The sequence below is a fragment of the Embiotoca jacksoni genome, unplaced genomic scaffold, assembly GCF_022577435.1.
Source record: "Embiotoca jacksoni isolate LCO1_2020_lvr unplaced genomic scaffold, fEmbJac1.0.p SCAF_13, whole genome shotgun sequence".
Taxonomy (NCBI): domain Eukaryota; kingdom Metazoa; phylum Chordata; class Actinopteri; family Embiotocidae; genus Embiotoca; species Embiotoca jacksoni.
In genome coordinates, this window is record NW_027185263.1 from 11,348,990 (window position 1) to 11,371,698 (window position 22,709).

Below are 22,709 nucleotides of genomic sequence, written 5' to 3' on the forward strand. Positions count from 1 at the left end.
GGGGTTCGGTGGTTGTGCTGCACTTAAGGCTGTTATCACTATCACTTATAAGCATGAAAGCCACATTGGTGGGAAATCATGTGAATGGAGGATGACAAAAGGCAGCATTGACTGAATATATGTTTCAGTTTATTTTTTAAAGTGCAGGAATCCTATTCACACCAGCATTTTCCTCTCATGGAGAACATTCTGTAATTTATCACCTTGTGGCACAATGAGTCCTTATAACCAGCCTGATCTCTGCTCTAACAGGCATGAGTACAAGCTCTTTCAGCCCATTTTTAAATGCTTTAATCCCAAATTGCAGGTGTTACTAAGAAGCAGACATGTGTCAGAGCCTTGGGGGGGAACTGTTCTTTTCTCAGGGAGATGGTGTAGCCCTGAGTGGTCTGTATCAGCACCTGATGTGAAATCCTCGTGTTTTTCTCTGGCAAATGAAGGTCCTCTCTTCTCAGCTTGCAGCCCGTGGCTTCGTAAAGCAGACAGAGGTCTTTTTGTGTCACCTCTGCAGACCTTTTTCGTGAAGCAAAAAAAAAGACAACATTCCTCCTTTGTCCTTTCCTCCTTATTCCTAACACCAGACTCCTCTTAACATAAACCCATGATTCAAATCAGCTTCCCATATTTAACCTGAGGTTTTATGCTCATCCCTGGTAGCTATTAGTTGCCTTTTTTTCCCCCCACATTAACGTTCTTTGTGTAATATTGTAGATCATCTGTGTAGTTCACTCCAGTCTTTTCTGTTGAAATAATGATCTACTTTATCTTTTCTGGAGTGATATCGTCCAAAGAAAATGATCCACTAAGTCTGAGGGGAATTATTCAGCAGATCCTTTAGGTGCATTTTACACTAAGAATAGCAATGACACATTCCCCAACCCTTTTCCTGATAATAAGGTACGCATGTTAAGCGTTTTCCCTTGCATCTGATTGGCCAGGCTCTGCTGACATTCATGTGCTCACTATTCAGGTCAGTGAGCTTGGAGTGTGGATGAGGCTGGAATGATGTTACAGGGAGGACAAGCTGAGCCCACGACGTAGTAAGATGGTGAGCCACTGCGAGAATTAGTCAGTGAAAATATAAAACGTTTGTCAGTCTCTTTTCTTTTCCCTGGAAGACAGAGTTACATCATTTTCCTCCATATAATGATGCATTCATACATAAGCAGTAGATTATTTATGTGCTCATATTTCTTATCTGTTTGCATGCTGGACCAGTATAAAAAGACAGGATGTAACCCACAGCTTAAACAGATCTCATCTTGCTAAGTACTCATATTGTTTTATTGATTAAATAGGAAACAGAACAACATATACCAATCTCTACACAGAGATACTGCTCTCATCTGAGTATAACTGGGATAAGGATAAAGATGTGCCAGTGTACGAGCTGGAGATCTCATCTCACCAACCTCTCTGTCTTGCTTCAATGTCCACAATGCCATTCATAATGGCTGCTGTCCATTTTCAATGGAAGGAGATCTTTCCATTTCCTCCCTCAAGAACCACAGTCCTTCCCATAGTTCACAGTGAGATCTAATAATGTTACATATGAGCAGGCAGACACACAGGCGCTGTACAGTTCAACATCTTGTGCAAAAATTAATGGCATGTTTTCTGCTACATACATCCAGAGATAGATGTGGAATGTAAATTTGGTTCTTGCATTTATTTATAGAGCTCTTGCAGTTCATCTCCTGGCATAAATAAAAAGTAAAGGGATTGGTTATTATCAAAAAGACTTGCTGGAAAAGAAAGACAAAAAGACTCAGCGGTTCCTACAAAAAGTGGGAGTAACAAAAGTTAAAAGTTACTGTAGAAAAGACTGAAGAAATCGTGAGAGTCTGTTGGAAAAGCACCTTTAAAAAGGCACTCACCCATTTAGTGTGTCATGTGTCTGTGTTCCCAGACAACCTTTTATGTCGCTCATCCTTAGTTTCTGATGCTGCTGCTGTGTGTTCAGGTGTGACCCCGAACCTTTCCTGAGTGCATGTCCAGTTGGCTCAGCACCACAGAGCCAGGCTTGTTGCTGCGGCTCCCCGTGGAGATGTTTTGTGCTCGAGTGCTGTCAGCCTCCTTGACTCTGTTTCTGTTGCTTGTGGTGTAGTGTAGCCAAGAGATGACAGAGAGACAAACCAAATATTACAGTATAGAAATACGAATTTAAAAAGGGTGGTATCGGAAAAAAGTTGCAGTCAGAGCCTTGATCGGTGTTGTGAAATAATTCAGTCCATTGTTTTATTTTCTCATCTGCATGCTGCCACCTGTAGCTCCAGGTTTATTACCAGCCCTGCGGACAGGAACCTTGGAGACGGGTATCTTGGTGCGAGTGGCTTCTTTAGACTGAGGGATTTGGGAGGCAGTGTGAGCCTGTGCTCCATGCTTCACAGGGATCTTTGAATCACGCGCTGAACTGGTGAGGACTTTTGGTTGTTGCAGCTGCTGACTCTCCTCCTGGGTGTGTTTTGAGGTGGGCGCATTCGCCTCAACAGCACTGATTTTGTCTTTCCTCCCGGCATCATGTGAGTTGAAATGAGGCCTCTCTTCTTGCAGCACAGGAGTAGGTGGGTCCCTGCTTGGTTCATCATCAACATGTTGGCTGTCTCGGACAGGTAGCTTGCCCACTCTGCCTCCTCCAACTACAGGTATTTTGCTCAGGCCCGATGCTTTTACTTGTGGTGTCTTTTTTTCTCTGGAGAGCCCCCGGAGGCTTGTCTGTGACTCATCGTGGAATTCCTCTGTTTTGGATGCCACGGTGTGAACTCTCTGCGCACCTGTGCTATTTGGACCTGCCAGTTGCTGATCCACTGATACCAGTCCACTTCCCCTCGTCTTAGCAGAGGCTGGAGCTTCACTCGGCCAAGGTGCAGGGGGAGAAAGAGGAGAAGTGACGGGGCAAGGGGCAGTGACGGGTGCAGGATGGGCTTTAGATTGAGAAACTGGGATCTGAGCAGAAGCAGAAAAGTCTTTAGATACAGAAACTGTAAAAGAAACAGGGGCAGGAGGATTCGTAGATACAGAAACTGGGATCTGAGCAGGGCCAGGAGAGGTTTTAGATACAGAAACTGTGAAAGAAACAGGAGCAGGAGCAGTTTTAGGTACAGAAACTTGGATCTCAACAGGGGCAGGAGCAGTTTTAGGTACAGAAACTGGGATCTCAACAGGGGCAGGAGCAGTTTTAGGTACAGAAACTGGGATCTCAACAGGGGCAGGAGCAGTTTTAGGTACAGAAACTGGGATCTCAACAGGGGCAGGAGCAGTTTTAGGTACAGAAACTGGGATCTCAACAGGGGCAGGAGGGGCTTTAGATACAGAAACTGGGATCTCAACAGGGGCAGGAGGGGCTTTAGATACAGAAACTGGGATCTCAACAGGGGCAGGAGGGGCTTCAGATACAGAAACTGGGATCTCAACAGGGGCAGGAGGGGCTTTAGATACAGAAACTGGGATCTCAACAGGGGCAGGAGGGGCTTTAGATACAGAAACTGGAATCTGAGCAGGAAAAGGGGGGACTTTAGGTTGAGTAATTTGCATTTGAGCTGGAACAGGTGGATCTTTAAATATGGAAACTGGGACTTGAGCAGGGGTGGGAGGGGCTTTAGACTGAGACACTTGCGTTAGAACAGGAGCAGGCAAATCTTTAAATACAGAAACTGTGATTTGACCAGGAGCAGGAGGTGTTGGGGATGCCACAGCGTGAGTGGCGGGGGCTGGGATTGTTGCGGGGGCAGGGGGCATCTTATCTAAAGAGATTGGTGCAGAAGTGGGTTTAGTTGTGGGAGGAATCTTATCTAAAGAAGTTGAAAATGGAGTTGGGACAGATGCAGGGCTGGGTTGGGCTTTAGTTGTGACTAAAGTGGTGGTAGAAGGAGAAAAATCTGGGACAGTTACAAGCAAGGGAGGGGTTTTCTTTAGGTCCACAGGGGCAGAGGTTACTGAAGGTTTGGAAAGGGCCACATACGCCGTTGATGTGGGAGCGGTTTTCATCTTGGACTGAATAACCGGTGCAGGAGAGGGGGGTTTGGTTGTAACTGTACAGGCTGGTAAAACTGTCACTGGGGCTTTAGATTCTCCTGCACCTGAGCTTAGGGAGGGTTTGTAGAAAGTTTGAAAGTTCAAACTACTCGCTGAATCCAATTTAGCTGGTGGAGGTTGGGTAATGGAAATATGGATGGGAGGGCTATGGGTTACTGGTGGAGGTTTAGCTGACACGCGAGGTGAAGTAGCTACAGGACTAGGTTTACTTACGGAAGCAATCATTTGAGGAGGCGCAATCTCTGATGCCAGTTTGCTGGCCGTTGAGGTAAGAGTTGGGCTTATTGAGGGAGCCTTCACTACAGTAGCCGGGGTGTTCGGTGGAGCTGTGGTAGTTGCAGCGGTGGAGCTCGGTGTGGATTTAATCGTCACTGAAGGGGAAGACACTGGAGCTGAAAGGTTTGTTACTGTTACAGGAGTAGTTGAGGGTTTTGTTGCAGTGGGCACCGGAGTTGATTTCATTTTAACACTGGTAGAAGGCTCAGAGGCCGGAGTAGAGTCTGAGCTCAGTTTGACTGCGTGAGTCGTCAAAGTGGAAGATTTGGTCAAAGTCGTGATGATGGTGCTCGGCCTGGAAATGGGAGAAAAGGTTGGAGTTGTCTTTGTCAGAGGAGTAAAGGATTGGGGAGAAGCTATTGTGGTGATGGTTACAGGAGAGGGTTTTGCTGTAGCAGCAGTGCCAACAGTTGTAGTAGTCAGCGGAGAGGAAATGGTGGGTTTGAAGAAGAGAAATGTGGATGATGGCGAGACTTCAGTTACCGCTGTACTAATAGCACTGCTGGCTTTTCCCCACTCTGCCTCCACATCAGCCATAACGTCTCCTCCCCCTGAGATTGAGTCAAAGGTCAGGAGAGAGGAGATGTCGGCCAGCAAGGTGCTGAGGCTCTTATCCCCGGGGACCAGTGGTGGTTCAGAAGTGGGCCAAGGCGGAACATGCTCATTAGCTCTCCTCACACTGCCTGCTGTCAACTGGGGACTCATGGTCTCTGACGGGGTCGTGGCTGCACTGTCCTGAGTTGTTATGCTCGTAAGGGGCTCACAACTATCGGAGACAGGGCTGTTCAGAGAGCGAGGCTGGGATTTGGGTGTGAGAGTGAGGTCCTCTTTGATGATTTCCACACTGTTGGCACGGGATGACATGAGAAGTGGGCTCGGAGGGGCTTCCTCCTTGTCCTCTTTATCTTTTGATCGGAACTTCACATTGCCAAAGAGACCCTTCAGCCCTCGACGTTGCCGAGTCACTGGCTGGGACACAGTGTGGACTTGGCGGTCCCCCACTCCTCTTCGACCACCCCTCAGTAGTGACAGGAAGCCGAGGGACTTGGCTGAGCTGACCGAAGAAATAGAGGCGCGAGGAGGGGCGGCAGCCAGAATGCCATCTTCGCTAAGTGGCTCCTCCTCTGCCTGCTCCTCATCTCCTTGACTCACCTCCTGGTTCTTTTCCTTGTCTTGCTCCAGCTCAGAATCTGGAGCAGGAGTCTCTGATAATCCATCGAGGTTTTTGCTCTTGTTAACAGGTGACTTGTTGTTTCCATCCCCTTTGCTTCGAATAGAGAAGATGTTACCTGGCTTGCGTTTGCCGAACAGCTTGAATCCTTTTCTGATTTTTCCACTCGGCTGCGATTCACCAGGCGGGGGGTCCATGTTGTCCGTTTGTACATCCATCTTCTCTCTTTCTTTCTTTTTTTTTATCCCCGTCACTTGCTGCAGTTATTATTCCCCAGCCAGTGGATGGAGCATTTATATCCAGACCTTTATCTCCGTTTTTCGCCTTGCTCTACCTCTGCTGCTCTCAGCGTGTTTCTCTATCAGTTGTCTGTATCCCGCCCTCTGTCTATCTTTCCCATCCAGTCCTTTCTCCTCTATTTCTCCCTGTAAAGCCCCTCCCCTTTGCCTCGTTTTTTTTTTTTGTTTTTTTTTGTCTGGCTCCGCTCCCTGGTTGCCGTAGCAACTGAGGAGCTAAGCAGCTTTCGTCAGCAATGCAGAGCCAGGGGCTGTCATCAACCCACCCTGAACGCAGCTTTCTCTTCTTCCCTGTCTGATGACTCTGTTTACATAAACAGCAAAGACAAATGCTCCATTAATAGGGCCAAATTCTGAATGATCAGGCTTTATAGAAACATCTGATCCCGATTAATACATGGTACGTCTATATGCAGCCTAATAATCTGTTAATGGAATGGATTTGCTTTTATTATAAATAAATTGATCTAACTCACATCTACTGTTGTGCAACAACATATTGTAACTCCCTCCAATTTGTTAAAAAAAAATGCATATAAAGTTTAAATTCATAAATAGTTATTACAGTAAATTGCTATAACTTAATATATTTAGGTTTGAGTGATTAATAGCATATTGACCCATATATCTATAGGTATGGTATTTTCTTCTTTCTCTATCTATCGATCTATTGTGCTGCACATTACTTCCGAAAGCTAAATTTTGTATATCTTACTTTTTTTTTTTTTAAACTAGTGTTATGCTTTATTGGAAGTTTAATGTTGATGTTTCTATTGTAAAATCAAATTTCAAGAGCTCAGTCTTCTGGGTGTGACCTTTTGAACATCCAAACAGAATCAACAACAGTCCTGAAGAAAGTCAAGTCATTAAGAACGATGACATAATTGTATATTAATGAATAGACTTCATGTTGAAAGTAGAGAGAAGAGGAACTAAATGCAGTAAATTGTATAAAGCAACTGCCAGTATGAATCCTATTTATTGTTTGAAATATCTGTATGGGCTCCTTGAATTAAATGAGGGTGTGTGTTTTTAAAAAATGTACCACGTAAACTGAGGAGAGGGACTGGTTGTGTTTTAATTACCGTGTGATTGAATGAGGTTTTGGGGTGGAACGAGAGCGGCCTACTGTGGTTGTTTAAGACACAGCATGTGGCGCAGCTTCTTAAAATGCACCCAACTCGTCTGAAAATAAAGCTGCCGTCTCATCCACACGCATTTCCTGGCCCAAATAAGTCTGTAAGTGGGTCAGCAGTCTTTGAACAAATCTGGCTATTATTCCAGGCTGTGTTGAGACAGCAGGAGGAGGAGGTTTAAGGATGGAGTGATAGTGACTCATATCGTAATGTCTTAAAAATGTTTATAAAAATCCTGGTCTATTTTTACACAGGAACATGAAAGATTGCAGTGATGGAGGTACTAATGTGTAATGTGCAGTAATAATGGACTAAAACTATATTAAAATTGTACATGATTACAAATCTCCTTTCTAATAGCGAAAATAGACACTTTTTATTATATTTTATCACTGAAATCTCCATTGTAGGTTAATAATCTATAAATGCTGCTGTAGCAAAAAAAAAAATTCCCTTAATAAAGTAACTACCTACCTACCTACCCGGTTACTGTAATGAATACATGCAATAATAACAAACTGAATACTGTGTAAGTATTTATTTCCCACTTTACTATAATATAAAATACACCAGGTCATTGTAGATCACACTTCATCATTGGCATCTTTGTGTGTGTATGTTTACCTCTCTCTTTCTGACACATTAACAAAAATAATAGGTGTCTTGTCTTTAGGCAAATATAAACTTCTGTATGTTTGTCCCAGTATGATATGCTTACAATATGATGTTACAATTCTTTGTTTAAACTAAGCTTATTTTCCTTTTTTTGAGATCAAATAATTACAGCCTGAAATTGGTGAGCTTTTGAGGAGCTGGTTGGCAGATTTTGTTACCTTTAGACAGAGACAGACTCGCTATTTTAAGTGTTTTTGCCCAGCTATGCTAAGTTGCAATGTTTTTATATTTACTGTACATCTAGCTGTCTGTAAGCACAAAAATAAGCATTAAAAAAAAAAAATCCTCTCACTCCTATATACTGACCATCATTTAATATATATGTCGCTCACACTTCTGCCTCCACTTTAGTACAATTGAAGGGAATAAAGATTTATTTGGTACTCAAAACACTAAAAACAAACATGTAAACAAGTCAATAACAAACATTCTTGTCCAGAAACAATGTTCAAAGTTCAATTTTCAGAGGAAAGACTACCTCTTTGACAGAAAGATGCCATTTTGATGTTCTTTCCCTTTATACTTAAATGAGGTAAAATGTTATGTCAAAGTAAAGTTTGAGTTGGTGATCTCCTGACTTAGGCTGATACAGTTAAAGAGGAGTGTTGAGTTTCGCTGCTTCATTGGTTTTTTTTAGACATCATGCTCGACGAGACCAGCCTGCAGGGCAGCTCTGATGTTCTGGTCGTTGTCATTTGTCTCAGAGGGAAGTGTGTCATATGTGCGACGGTATAAAAAGCGATTGACCACAGTGATGATGAACATCTCCATGATCATCATCTGCTGACTTAGCACTGCAGGACAGAGACAGAGAAAGAAAAACAAACAGGGTTGGACTATTTTCCTTCACGAAGCAGCAGTGGATGCTGAAAGACACGGAAATGTTTCTTACTGGATCCACGAGCTTGAGAAGAGAAGGGAGGGGCACAGGCGATGGTTCCATCCAAGGACAGGATGTTAATGATTGACGTCTGTAGCTGACTCAACACAAGAATTAACTAAGGAGAGAATCAATAATTGATCAATTACACGGGGAACATTGACTGTACGATGTCCAAGTGTAAGAAACTTGTTAAAAGTGAAAGAGGGAAGATTAATTAAATTGCGTAATACGACAATACAGATTTCCGCAGGACAAGTGAAGCCCTGTAGCATCTGGTATTAGAAGTGTTGACTCACTTGGTATAAGGCATACTTTGGTATAATTCTGAGGCTGCGTAGAAAACTGTTAGTGTTCATGAACATGATGGCAACAGGCCAAAGAGAGATGATAGTGAGGATGCCAATGAATGGGTTAATCCAAATGGCCGTACCAGTGATCTCCAGCTGAAAGAAGAAGACATACTCACATTTCATGTTACGTTCATTTCATTTGGAGTGCAAATAGATTTGCAGAGAAGCACTTCAAACACTTACATCAGAGAGATCAAAGTTGCCGTTTGTCCACAGTATTATGGCAACTACAGAGAGCACTGTTTTTAGGATTGCATATTGAAGAGCGCCTAACTTCAGCAGGAACAACATCCGTCTGAATAATTCCAACCCCAAAAAAGACAAATGTTAGAAATGTATACAGATAGGTGCAGTCAATATAGAAAAATATAGAGTGCACATTGAATAGGGTGGAATTAGGAACAGGCTTTAGTTTTAATTTTAGAGGAGCAGGACAGTCATATACACAGACTGTAATTGTATGAAAGGTATAAATACCGTGACATGGGCACGTGGGGTAAACAGGGGCAGCAGCAGCAGCAGGGTCCCGTGCTGATCTTAAAGGTTTTACCAGAAAACCGCTTCAGAAAAGCATCTTTGCCCCCGAACTCCTCGATTATCAGAACCAAGATCTTGTACACCACCACTGAAAAATAACTACAAAAGAAAGACAGGTCATTTATGTAGAAAGAAAAAATACATCATAATTCTCAAAGATCCCTCTCTATGAGTATTGAACCAGGTTGTGGTGCTCTCTTTGCTATTGAAGTATGTAGTGTCATCAGGCCAAGATATAAATAACTGTTGAAGGCTTTCAGAACTTTGGGGTTGTCTATTTGTCTGGCAAGGGATTTGAAAAGATCTCCAATTATTTGAAATTAGTTATTGCACTTTAAAGAAAATCATCTATAAATGGCATAGATTAAAAAAATAAAAAATAAAAAAAATAAAAAAAAAGTGTCCAGGACTGTCTGTCTCTGCAAATTCAGCCCAAGACAACGCAGACCGTTTCATACAAAAAGACAACTCTAAGAACAGACAAATTTCATCACAGGATCTGCAGATAACTCGTACAGCTGTTAGTGTCAAAGTGCATGTGTAGTACAAAAGGGACAAAATTGACCTGGGTGGAAGATGTTCCAGGAAAAAGGCTTTTGCTTTCCAAAAAGAACATTAAAGCAAAACTACTGTTTTATACTGAACATAAGGGCAAATGTCAGGTCTTTTATGATACTCTGTTATGGACAGATGGATCATAGACAGAGTTGTTTGGCCACAGGAGCAGTAGACATGTTTGGCTCTGACCAAAACCAGTTTGTCAGAAGAAGATCCTAATTACAGCTACAAAGCACGTTAGTGGGAATGTTATGGCTTGGGGTTACTTCACTGCCTCGGTGTAGCTCGGAGTCATTGATTCAACTATGAATTCTGTATCATATCATCAAGTGCTTGAAGAAAATATGAGGCCATCAGCCCAAAAGTTGAATTTGAACCCAAAGAGGACCTTTAAACAAGATAATGATCCCTGAGCCCACCAGCAATCCATTAAGTAATGTCTCAAAATGAGGAAATGGAGGGTTATAAATAACCTCGTCAAAGTCCACATTTAAATACAACGAACCATTGAAAAGTTGGGGGTGGTGGCTGTTGCTTAAACTATTCAAAACAGAGCAGTGAGGGAATTTTGAGTGGTCAAAAATGTCACAGATAGACAATTATGCAAAACTCCTGCCAGAAGTTATTTCGGCAAAAGGGGGCAATTCCAGCTTGTGAAGCCAAACCTGGAGGCAGCTCACTTTTTCCAATGAAGAATATTACATCTTTTAAATTTGGTGGAATAAGTGATTAAAAAGGCAAGTTCTTTTCGTGGTTGTGTTCACGTATACCACCCTTATCTGTAGGGGATCAAAGTGGATCAAGCGTTTGCTTGTTAAAATTTGTGCAAACAAAGCCAACACTTTACATTACCCATGTGGGATGATCTTTGATCTCTGTGTGTAATGATTCATCATAGTGAAATTACAAAGTGATCTTTATGTTTTCATGGAGTTTTTTTTACATTACAATCTAAAACCTGAATACCTGTGGAGTTTTTTTTAAGCTATTTAACAAGCTGCAAGGTGGATTTAGTTCAGGCTTGTTTACAGCGATAGCATAACAACATGCATCTGTAGATTACATTTATTTTGTAAGTGGTATCTGCCTAAAATGTGAAAATTACACAATTTATTTCATTATTATTTATCCTAAAATATGGACACAAACCTCACTATTGTAATCCAGTTTTTTAGAACTATCAGGGATTAGGGATTTACCGTATGAGAAAATATTTTGCTCCGTGTACTAATTCAAGTGTATTTGAGAGGAAACGCACCAGTTAGAGGTCATGTCTGTGATCATGACTGCCCTTGGGATCCACATCCCAAAGCAAGCCATTGTGGCAATGACCTGAAACAGAGAAATATGCAGTAAACAAAAGAAATATGATTGCAGTATCAGGAGTACTTAAAGACCAAATTTAATGAACTTTGCTTTTTATTTTCCATCTTCTCTGTTTCATTCAGATCTTTTCTATTTCAAAGGGCCTTGTGACCAAATTCTTGAGACCTAATATTGATTATATTCCTTTTGATTAATCATCAGAGTATTATAATGCTTACAGGTGCTGCACCAGTTATCCAAATGATTGTCGTCTTCTTGGGGTATGACAGTTTTTTATAAATGTAGACACACTGTTCCAGGTACAGCAGCAGGGAGACGCAGGACATGACGGTGAGCATGGAGTACAGGCACAACCCAAACACATCCATCTCTGATTTAAAAAAAAGAAAAGAAAAAGAGTGGAGACAGGAAGAGAGAGAGGGGTCTGGGTTATATTAAAGTGTATCTGAAACATTTTATGTGACAAAATCACACACAAACAGCCTAAAATTATGTTTGTCAGAGTAAAGATTTTGTAAAAATAAACTAAGTGTGCCGCTTTTTAAAAAGCTTCATAAGTTTCTTGTGATCAGGGAACAGTGTAAACACTGCACAACACTGTTTATATAACACTATAGAAGACTCGTGGTTGTGTGCTGTCAAGTACTGTTTGGTTACCTATTTACACTTTGTTGGACATGATGTTGTATTTTAGAAGAGAGCCACATACATTCATTACATTCAAGGCTTTCAGACTCTGAGACGTACACAATACATTGATGAGCGAACTGTTGTTGTCATTAGCTCTAACAGGTTGATAAGGAAACATGATCAGCGGGTCACTTACGCTTTATCACGTCGCTGGCCAGAGGGGGCTCCTGTAAACAAGCTGGATCAATAGTGTGGTTGAGGGCTTCCTCCATTGTCTTCTTGAAAAATCCACAATAGGTTGAAAAAAAATTGTCCGTACAATTCAAATTAAAACAATCTGCTTCCCCTCACATTGCAGTGTCTGGCAGTCGAAAGATTCGCCGGAGAGTGTTCTTCACACTTTGGGTGACTTTGTGGGAGTAAGGACGGATGACAGGTAAAGCTGGCAGGTTCATGAGAACACACAGGTAACTGCAGCTCATTCATTCACAGACTTGAGTCATAGCAACTACAAAAAAACACAGAGGTCAGAGTTTTAGTTGAAAGTTAGAAACCTACTGAGCTTGTCAGGAGTGGTGAACTTTGACAGGGTGTGTTGTTTCCTTCCCAGTAAATAAAAAAGGGTATAAAAACATAAAGGACTTTTCTTCCAGCTCACGCTATGAGATGTATTTTATAATTTGCTTTCATTGCATTACACTGGTTTGGCAGAGAATTTGACCAAAACAACTTATAATGAGTGCATTCAAACCATGCAGGCCTACACGGGCAAGAACTAGTTTTTGTCCCTTTTAAACAAATGACTTCAAAAATGTTTTGTTTGTCACAAGTCACATGGCGTACATTTCAGTCAAATTACATTACAATCTATTATTATTAATCATGTTGGAGATTATTTGTACATTAGCTTATCATTATTTGTGTCAATGTGTCTTGGTGTTTTTCTTCAGAATTTGACTACCGCATTATGAAAATGTATTTCTATAAAGGGGTCAGACGTATAAGGTGAAGAGCAGTATATTCATGTGACCTCAATGAATTGTCCTTTCAACACATTCTTTTTTTTTCACAGTCCAGGAGTCAAATTAATACTAGCAATCAAAGTAATCCCCAAATAAAGTCAGCATTGAATCAAATAAGGAGGGGGGAAAAAAAAAAAAAAAAAAAAAAAAAAAATATATATATATATATATATATATATATATATTCTTTTTAAAGTTTGAGATTGATAATATTAAAATCCCGGAAAATCATTTCTAAGAAATTTATACTACACCCATTTTATATCCACTGAACCACAACAGGTTCAAAGCAAAAATGAGGGTTGAGACTCTTATGACTTTAACTGTTGCAGTTATTGCGAGATCAATGACACCAAGGTTGTTCAACTTCCCCTGGCTAATGATCATCTAATCTAGTTCCTAGCACATCATGTTTCCTCTGCCAGAGAAAATTCAGCTAAACTTCAGAGTCTTGAAAAAGTGAAGAACAGTTTCCTCAGTGAACACTGTACTTTATCACAGCACGGTTCTTGAACTTTTTCTTGTTATGTCTCCTGAAATGCCAAGTTAATGACAAAATGGTTTTCCTTGAAAGGTTTATTTTCATGCAGCTGTTGCGTCATAATCTCCCACCGCATCTCATACAATCATTTAAGAATGGTAGTTTATATCCACTGTTGAATTTGATTAACCAGAGCAAAAGTCACATGTAAAGAGACATGTTTTTCTTGGTGGTCACCCAACTCCAGTAACAACATTAGTTGTAAAAAAGAGAAGAGTCTCCTGCCATGTTTGTGGCTCGGTGGACCTGCTCATGGGCCCAGCTGTGTTTGGAGGTGAATGCTAATGTCAGTTTAACAGGCATAACATTTACCCTACCCAGCATAATTTACATACAAAAAAATTGATAATTAACACTAAACACAAACTATAGCTGAGATGATGGTGTTGAGGGACCACAACTATTGCAGCTCCTCCGCAGTGCAACATGAAATGGCCAAATTGTACCACATTATATGGGAAAATAACAAGAAGATATATTTAACTAAAAGAAAGAAAATGTCAATCCACTGATGGCGCGACAAGAAAAATTCAGTAAGAGGAATGAAGGTCAGTACAAAACATCATGGCAATCCAATACTTCAAAATATTTCAATCTGTACCAAAGTGGTGGATCAACAAACCAACTGACAGGCCATTATTATCACTCAAACACAAAAACATGAAAATAAACAGATTTGGTCACAAATCCATCTTTTTTTCTGATTTGTTATACAGATGTGACATAAAACACAATGGGAAAAAAAGTCTATATAACTTAAATTCTCATGATTTTAAAAGAGCCTGCGCTGCTTAGGCAGAATCATACAACTTAAATCATATCAAACCCATTTCATTTGACTGGAGTCTGGTTAAATCTCATTAGATGGTTATGATATATATCTAAAGAGGTACAGCTGAAATCCACAAACTCTGACCTGTGCAGAGTTGTTCCATGTGAAGTGAGAGTTTTACCTTCCTCTCATTTGTTACACGTGTTTAAGATGCACAATCACACCCAGTAGTTTCTTACATTTATTGTTAGAAAACAATCAGGGTCACCCTGCATGAACAATTTTCACAACAAAACAAAAAAAGCAGTTTTTTATGACATTAGCAGCTCAAGCTGCCTGGTGGTCAATTAAGCCAAGTTTAGTCACCGAAGTTAGTTCTTAAACTACCGTGAGTACGTTCACATAGGCTACCAGTAACATCTGCACAACTGTTATCTACTGATCACCCAGACAAAGCCCCACACTGCGCTGTGCAGCATTTCCACTGAAAGGAAGGTAATATAATGAAACCAGTGCACAGAGGAGCGTGTACAGTATAACGACTCTTTCATCTCCGGTATATAAAATCCTCCTTATCTATCCTGGTTTAAGCTCAAGGACACAGTGGAACAAATGCCCCTGACCTTTCTGGCAAGATCCTAAAAAAAAAAAAGAAAATAAAAAAAGTGTATATTGTAGTTTGATTTTGTGTTATATGCTTATTAAACTTTCAGATAAATCTCACTATCAAATAACAAATGGAAGGAAGACATAAATCAAGACTCAGTGTTGATTCATTATTGTAGCAGAAGACTGATGAGAGTAAAAAATATGTAAACTAGAATCTTTTAAAAAATTTGATAAATATAATGAAAATTTGGTATTATAAATAAATTACCATGTATGAAAAGACATTTTATAAAAGCTTGGAAACAAATCACAAATGTTTGTAGTGCAATAAAAAAAAATTTTATATCACTGACCATGTCGCTGCATATCTCTTGCTTATGTGTCTTAAATAATTATTTGGAATGAGATGACACCATTTTAACAGGAGTTAAACTGGATTTGGTCCTCACGTTTTAAGCTGATATCATCTGTATGTTCACCTATTGTATAAAATTTGAAATGCAAAAAATAAATACCTGAAAAGTGTAAACAGAAAGTTTTCATATATTTTCAAACATGTAAACTGTAAACTCAATTTGAGACCATTTGATAGTTGACTACTGGTCTTAATAATTGCACTGCACTTGGGAGTTTATAACTAAAAAAAAAAAAAATATATATATATATATATACATATATATAATATATATTGGACACGCATATTGACACATCTCACCATTTCGTCCCTGTGCACTACAAACAGAACCACATTCAAGGTTTAGTCATTAAAGGTTTGATTAACACTGACAAAGGATGAATCTCTGGTTCGAATAAAGGGATTAATGTGTAAATAAACACAGACAACATAGACAAACATTGGCTCCCAGAGAATTTCAGATGGAGTAATAAACATATTTGAATGACGGCTGATAACGAAGACAAATTCTCCTCTCCTAAATCACTTCCACTTCAGTCTATGAGGTCGCTGTAGAGTCTCTGTTGACATGACAACAGTGTTGCTGTGCGAGTGTAAAGCACGCTACACGAAGAATGGTCCATTGGAATAAATACATACATTAAAAACATGGTCTGAGGCTGCACTGAAACTCAAAATGAGGGTGGAGGATGGCTCCTGTGGAGGTGCTGATGCTCCTGGTTTAAGGCATCATAGTTGAGCTCATTACAGATGTGCCGGCGACCTGCAGTGACAGCCAACAAAGCAAAGATAAAGATAAGAGATGGACAAACCTGCGAAACTCAAAAGCACATGTCCACATACCCTCTATGGGTCACTCTCCATTGTCACGGAAACTATCTGTGCTCCATCTGAAAAAGGAAATAGTGAGGGCAACTTTTAATAACCGTTTTTTGAACAGAAATTTATTTACCAAAAAATACAAAAGTACAAATATGACACACCGATTTTCTCTTTGCCGGCATCCTCGGTGTGTTGCACATTGTTACCAACCAAAGGAGCGTTTGTCTCTCCATCAACAGGGCTGTTATTAAAATCATAGAGATTAACACACAGAAAACTAAAAATGAGAGAATTAACATTCAATATTTCAAAAGAAAAAAATACTAGCCTTTTGCCGTTCTGTTGGAGGATGCTGTTTGCTTGTTCAGGATCTATATGTACCAATCTGGTGACAAAAGAATGTCCATCTCCCAGACTGAAATAATAAGAGACAAAGACAGCATTAATAAACATGTCAGCACTGGATGGATTCAGGGCTAATTCAACTTTCAGGACTAAGCTTTCTTTTCTTGTATACTAATCAGCCTGTCTGTGTAGACATGCAGTCACACAGTTTATTAATTTGTTGGTATCATTTATTGTGATTGCTAAGGTGACAGATAGCTGCAGTTATATCCCATCTGAGTAGACTCACCCAGAGAAAACGGGAATAATCCAGTACTTCCCTTCGTCTCCAAACACCTCCGCTACATTTCGGCTAAAGCCCAAAGAAAACCCGTTCTTGTCTGCACCGTTTGAGAAGACAGGAGCTCTGAAAGCCTCTGAAAAGAATGTAAAAATGCAGTTAGTCAGTGGTTATCTTCAAAGAAATTAAATTACACATGTATCTATAGTTACCTATAGTGGTCCTGTTCTTTCCCACGAGCCATAGATGGTAGCTGAGGAGTGACACGATGCTGATGAAGAACAGAGCCGCCACGAAAAACAGAAACAAGATGTGGAACTTGGCGTGCGTGTCGGGAAGCTGTTTCTGCAAAAGGGAAAAAACACCAAAAAAATGTTTAGCTTGTCAGTGTGTACAAATATTTTATGTCAGGTCATCTTTCCCAACAACTGAATCCATTTTAAGTGGAAAAACTTCATTTTCGTTTTACTTTGTTGCCTTAGTGCAACATCTCCATCCAAATATAGCCTTTGTATGTTTTGTTATAACACTTTGTACTTCACTGCTGGACTATGTGACAGCATCCATTGTATGCAGATGAGAATCCTCTGATAAGTGATCACATGACGCACTCGTCACCACAGGGACACTTTTTTTAAGTAATTATTTGATATTTGACAAGGCCATCAGTAGTGGCTGATCAGATGCCTCACCATTGGCTGATCAGATGTCTCACCACTGCCTGATCAGATGTCTCACCACTGCCTGATCAGATGTCTCACCACTGACTGACTGCACTTCATCTCTAAATTTAACTTAATAGTTAATAAAGCTGTCCTTCCAAAGATGCAAGTGGTTTGATTTTTTTTTGGGCTAAGGTGACACATTTTTAAAGTTTAAAAGAAAGCATGTTAATGGTTTTAAACCCCAAAAGCTTCTGCTGATAATATGAGTAAACAGACCCAACACCCACATTTATAAACTGCAGCCACAGCCAGTGTGGACATGCAAGAAATGGTTGATTTGAAAATAAATATATAAGAGGAAGTTTCTTCACTTACAGTCCAGAATTTGATGAAATACTGGATGACTGTTGCACAAATGACGACGCAGTACAGTGAAGCGTAGGCCAAGAATAAGACAAAGTATTTGTAGTTTGAGAATCCGACACAGTTATTCACCCTGAAAGAAAACGAGGCAGAAACATGAGGACAAGAAGTGACATACGCTGTTCTCTCTGCATTTTACTAGAAACAAAACTGATTATTTTACAATTAAATGCAATTGGCATTACAGTAGGACATAAGATGAATAAACCTGTCAAGCGGATCAGCAAACAAACCTGCATCATCATGAAAAAACAAGCAGCCTAAATGCATAGTTCAATGAGAAAATCTCACCAGGGGCAGTGATGGTCCATCTTCAGCACACACCTTAAAGAATGGGAATAAAGAAAACACACAGATGCAATGAGTACCATATACCAGGCGTCCACATGTTCACCATTTTACTCATCTAGTTAGTCGAGAAGCTTACAACACGAGCTGCTGAAGATATCAGTATTAAATGATATGCACAATTCCATATTTAAGAGAAACAAAACAGCTAAATATGCCTCCGTTTACTACATGCATCAAAAAAATAGGTGAAGGCACCACTTTAAAAATCTAAAAAAAATCTAAATGAAAATTTGGTTTAAACAAACCATTTGCAGCAAAAATGAACACTCTAAAACTGCAAGACATTTGCATTTCTTCCTCATTTTAGAAGCTGCAGTTAATGTTTTTTGCAGTTCGAAATAACAACTTTCATGTCTGTGTTTGAGAACATAAAATCAAAATCACTTCAAACCTATCTTCTCTTTTGGGGGAAACAAAGTTTAAGAAAAAAAGGAAAGAAAAACCAATGAGCCTTAATTTTATACATGTTAATTTAGAAAACACTCACATTTCACAGGTCGTGCAGTGATGGCAGCGGTCAGGTTTGATCACCTGGCAGAAGTCGCAGTATCGGATGGCTATTTAGAGAAAATAAAAGCAGGATTTTTAACTGTATAATTATTGTTTATTTGGCAGCACCATCACAGTGTTGGCGAGGTAGCTGATATTTAGGCAAAATAAAAGTTTTAGGTGCATTCTGTATTTTTTTTTTAACAGTCTTTATAGTATTTCCCTTGTTTAGAAAATATCCCGCTCTTTTCAATGTTTAAACCAAAAAAATGACCCTCTAAATCTAAGAGTCTCTTAAACTCTAGCAGTTGAATAAAGGTTATTATCATTTAGACGTGTCTTTTCCAATATCTCTGTGAAACTAAGTAAGTTACATGGTGATTGCTGATTGGTGGAGGAGCCAGGTGCAGCCCGTAGAGAAAACAAGGTGCACCTGAGTCCAATTAACGCTCCTCATGCATCCTGTTCCATAAACACAAGACGGACAAGCCTGACGTTCATTAACAACAGCTTACAGTCTGCGTTATTCACACACTTATTCAAAAAGGGAAGATGTGGCAACACATTTTTGCAATTTCATTTGTTTTGCTCATGTAATGCGACAAACAAGAAGTGAATGTTGAGGGAAGTGTCTCTGTCCTTCCTCTATTTACAGTCAGCAGTTGTTTTTTTTGTTCCCTTGCGCTCTGCTTTAAAGCAACGACAGCCAGTTAAAGATGTGAGCCGCTGCTGTGAACACCTCACCTCCTCCAGCCGTGCGCGTGTACACGGGTAAATTCCTCCCCACTTTCTTCAGAATCTCTTGCTGCGTCTCGGCTCGCTCCTCCTTCTCATACAGTTCCTTCTCTGCTCGGGGAAGACCGAACTGACAAGAGGGAGGGAAACGTAGAGTCAGAGGAAGCCTCACAAATACTGTAAACTTGTACGTGTGATTTTTCCATCTGGCCAACCAAAACATATGAATGGTACGTGTTCAAGGGATTTTCCTTGAGTGAAGACGTGCTGTTAACTTACTGCTTTTGAGGGGCTGGTTGGTCTGGAACAGATGGTTTTCCAGTATGCCCATATGAACATGGCGAGGGAAATATGAAAGATGACCAAATAGCTGACTGTTGAGGGAAAGGAAAAGGTTGATTTGCAGTTACTCTGGCATCTCTGACGTAATCCCTGCTCTGAATCACCAGCATGAGAAGAATAACAGCATCAAACATAAATAATAAGGAATATGAATGACGTAAACAGCGTGTAGGGGCGTCACTTACTTCGTTCTGCATTATTTGGGATTGTATCTGCATAAAGCAAAAGGGAAATATATATTAGAGAGCAGCAATGAATGTCCAATGAATGCAAGACTACACACACCCCACCACCACCACCACCACCCCCTTTCTCACACCATGTGGCAGCAGCCTGGCACGGCCAGCAGTGGCCCACCCATAACAGGGAGCTTTGTTTAAGCAGCAGGGATGTCCCTGTCCTGACCAGGGCAGCCCAGTTACAGGCAGAACTACAGTACGGCCGCATGCTGACGTCCCTATCATCAGTTCCAGCCTGAAATAAACTATAAAAACACTAACTGTGAGTGTTGGGGGCTGCGCACGTCACAGCACACACAACTTATCAATAACTGCTGAGAAATGTGAATGACATTCATCCATGCCTGTTAAAACTTGGAACACCGACTCAGCTGTATAGTACTGTAAATTAATAATAAAATCTTGTATGGGGAAAAAGTAAGAATAAAATATATACTGTAATATAAATAGTCACACGTTTCTTCTGAATCGCCAGTTTGTCTGAATGTTTGCCACTAATTGATCTTAATCGCTGAAAAACACATTTTTGTGTTGCACTTAGAGCTGCAATGAAAAGTCAATTAGTTGATGACAGAAGATTAATCACAAACTAAAAACTATTAGTTGAAAAAATGCTCAAATTGTCTGATACCAACTTCTTCAATATGAATATTTTATGCTCCCATTAGTCCTTGACGGTAATAAACTGAATATCTCTTGGTTGTAGACTGAAGGTCGGGACAAAATAAAACACTTTAGGCTGCACCTTAGGCTTACAGGAAACAGTGGTCAACTTTTTTTTCACGATTTTCTGACATTTTACAGCTACCTCAATTAATCGATTAATCAAGAAAAATAATCAACAGATCAATTGATAATTAAAATAATCGTTGTTTAATTACCCTACAAATAAATTCACTTTGACAGCAACAAAAAGGCAAAAAGCTTTTATTTAATTACCTATTTATGCATTAAATTGTAACAGTATCATGTTTCCTCAAAACGTTTGCCAAAACTTTTGAAACCATTTTCCAATATTCCCCTGCCCTCATTGGGCTATGAAAAACTGACGATACATCAAATGGTTAAAACATTGGAATTTTAAAGCAGGTTCAAACAATAGTTTTTTGTAAATTGTCAATTTTGGTCAATTGATATTATTTTCTCAAATTAAGTGCATGTTATGAGTCATAATTGAAGCTGCATATCATAGAAACACTGAGAGACATATAAAAGACTAAAGTCTCTTAAAGAACTTTTTCACTTGGACCATTTATAATATGACTACGTTTTAAAAATTAAAAAAAAAAGACTGAAAACGTCAAATTAACTCTTAAATTAATTATTGTATTCATTCATTTAAAAAAAAAAAAAAAAAACTGCACACAAACAAGTGAGAAAGTTTGACACCTTCATTCCGGTTAACTGTCTTTATAAATATACAGATATTATATACACTGCTGTCATGAACAAACGCACTTATGTGACTGGTTTCCCAGTCAGTTAGATTATCCTGACGTTCAAACGCATGTGTGCTGCCTAATTTCAAATCTCACTTCAACGGGTTTATCAAAGTTGACAGCCCTGAAACTGTCAACACAAGCTGACATCCGCCCGTCCGACGGCTAAAATACTTCTAAAAGTGAGCGTACTTACACACGCAGAGCTCCACCACATAAGCGTAATAAGACCAGCCGACAACCAGGTTAATAAACAGGACCGGCACCCAGTTCAGAGCCCGTTTACAGCACCTCAACGCATGAGATGGGGCCATCTTTAATCCGTGTGGGACAGTAGCTGGCGGTGACGTCATGAGCATGGTTTTATATGAGGCAGCCAAAGATACAACAAGGTCGAGATAGTTCACTGCAACGCACACTTCCGGGAGCATGTGCAGATATGTTTATGCTCTGAAACGTTCACATTTTCCTATAAGTATATAATTAACGAAAATTAGATCGATAATACACATCGTTCCGCTTTAGTTTGATCAATATATATAACTCAATATATATGTAACTCAATATGTCACTATACAATATAACTCAAATACATGCCCTGCTACGAGTATTTTTAAACATGCCACACTATTATTGCACGGGCGATCACGATCTTGCATGCTAAAATATTTGCCTGCATAAATTATTTCTTTGAATTTCATATCCCCTCAAACATTTGTATTTTATGATTTAGGATATATTGAAGAGACCAAACCACTCCGTTTAGACATATACAAAAATGTAATTCGCTGGATTGAAGCAGTTAAAAGACACAAAGTCGGAGTTTAATTTAAAACTGCATGAGTTTATTATTTTGTCCTGTTGGGGGCAAAGAAACACAACAAGCTAGAAAATCTCTATAAAGTTATGACAAACAGGCAGCTGTCTATACCAGGGGGGGAAATATCTGTCTTTTGCTGCTAAATCCTCTATGTTCACCAACAACTCATTCATTTTGCCTGGCTGTTTTTGTAATGTCAAGAGAGTGATGAGAATGAAAAACCAATTTGGACCAAACTACTGAAAAAGATTTGCTGAAACTTGTTATAAAGTAGCCTACCATAAAAACGGAGCTACAGATGTACATGATTATTTTCTGATAATTTGTCACCAAGAGCGATTCCTTTACATTGTTTTCAAATTTGTTTAGCTTACATTGTCATAGAAAGTAAGGATTGCTTTAACGACTTATCTGATTTACAGCGTACAGCACTGCAAAACATGTATGTCCTTATCATGATTCAGACTTTATCTGTTAGTTCTGAGGAACTTTAAAACATATATTGCTTCTAAATATTAAAAAAATGT

General features: G+C 39.7%; 3 protein-coding genes across 3 annotated transcripts; all 3 read right to left on the minus strand.

Annotated features, from left to right (window-relative positions):
- Positions 1-1,257: 1,257 nt before the first annotated feature.
- Positions 1,258-5,902, minus strand: LOC138196442 (calphotin-like). The gene has a single exon (XM_069146474.1). The coding sequence runs from the start codon at positions 5,698-5,700 to the stop codon at positions 2,239-2,241; it is 3,462 nt and encodes a 1,153-aa protein (XP_069002575.1). The 5' UTR covers positions 5,701-5,902; the 3' UTR covers positions 1,258-2,238.
- A 2,256-nt stretch (positions 5,903-8,158) lies between these two features.
- On the minus strand, positions 8,159-12,260 carry LOC138195942 (organic solute transporter subunit alpha-like). The gene is made up of 8 exons (XM_069145594.1): positions 12,070-12,260; positions 11,462-11,613; positions 11,176-11,249; positions 9,300-9,458; positions 9,006-9,117; positions 8,769-8,915; positions 8,482-8,587; positions 8,159-8,383 (listed from the first exon to the last, which is right to left on the minus strand). The coding sequence occupies exons 1-8, from the start codon at positions 12,143-12,145 to the stop codon at positions 8,223-8,225; spliced, it is 987 nt and encodes a 328-aa protein (XP_069001695.1). The 5' UTR covers positions 12,146-12,260; the 3' UTR covers positions 8,159-8,222.
- A 1,196-nt stretch (positions 12,261-13,456) lies between these two features.
- Positions 13,457-21,682, minus strand: LOC138196443 (palmitoyltransferase ZDHHC20-A-like). Its single transcript, XM_069146475.1, has 13 exons — positions 21,559-21,682; positions 19,870-19,896; positions 19,622-19,716; positions 19,352-19,472; positions 18,606-18,675; positions 18,059-18,091; positions 17,720-17,840; positions 16,892-17,024; positions 16,689-16,815; positions 16,383-16,469; positions 16,216-16,295; positions 16,076-16,122; positions 13,457-15,995 (listed from the first exon to the last, which is right to left on the minus strand). Exons 1-12 carry the CDS (start codon positions 21,674-21,676, stop codon positions 16,079-16,081), a joined length of 1,056 nt encoding a protein of 351 aa, XP_069002576.1. The 5' UTR covers positions 21,677-21,682; the 3' UTR covers positions 13,457-15,995; positions 16,076-16,078.
- Between the last annotated feature and the right edge of the window lie 1,027 nt (positions 21,683-22,709).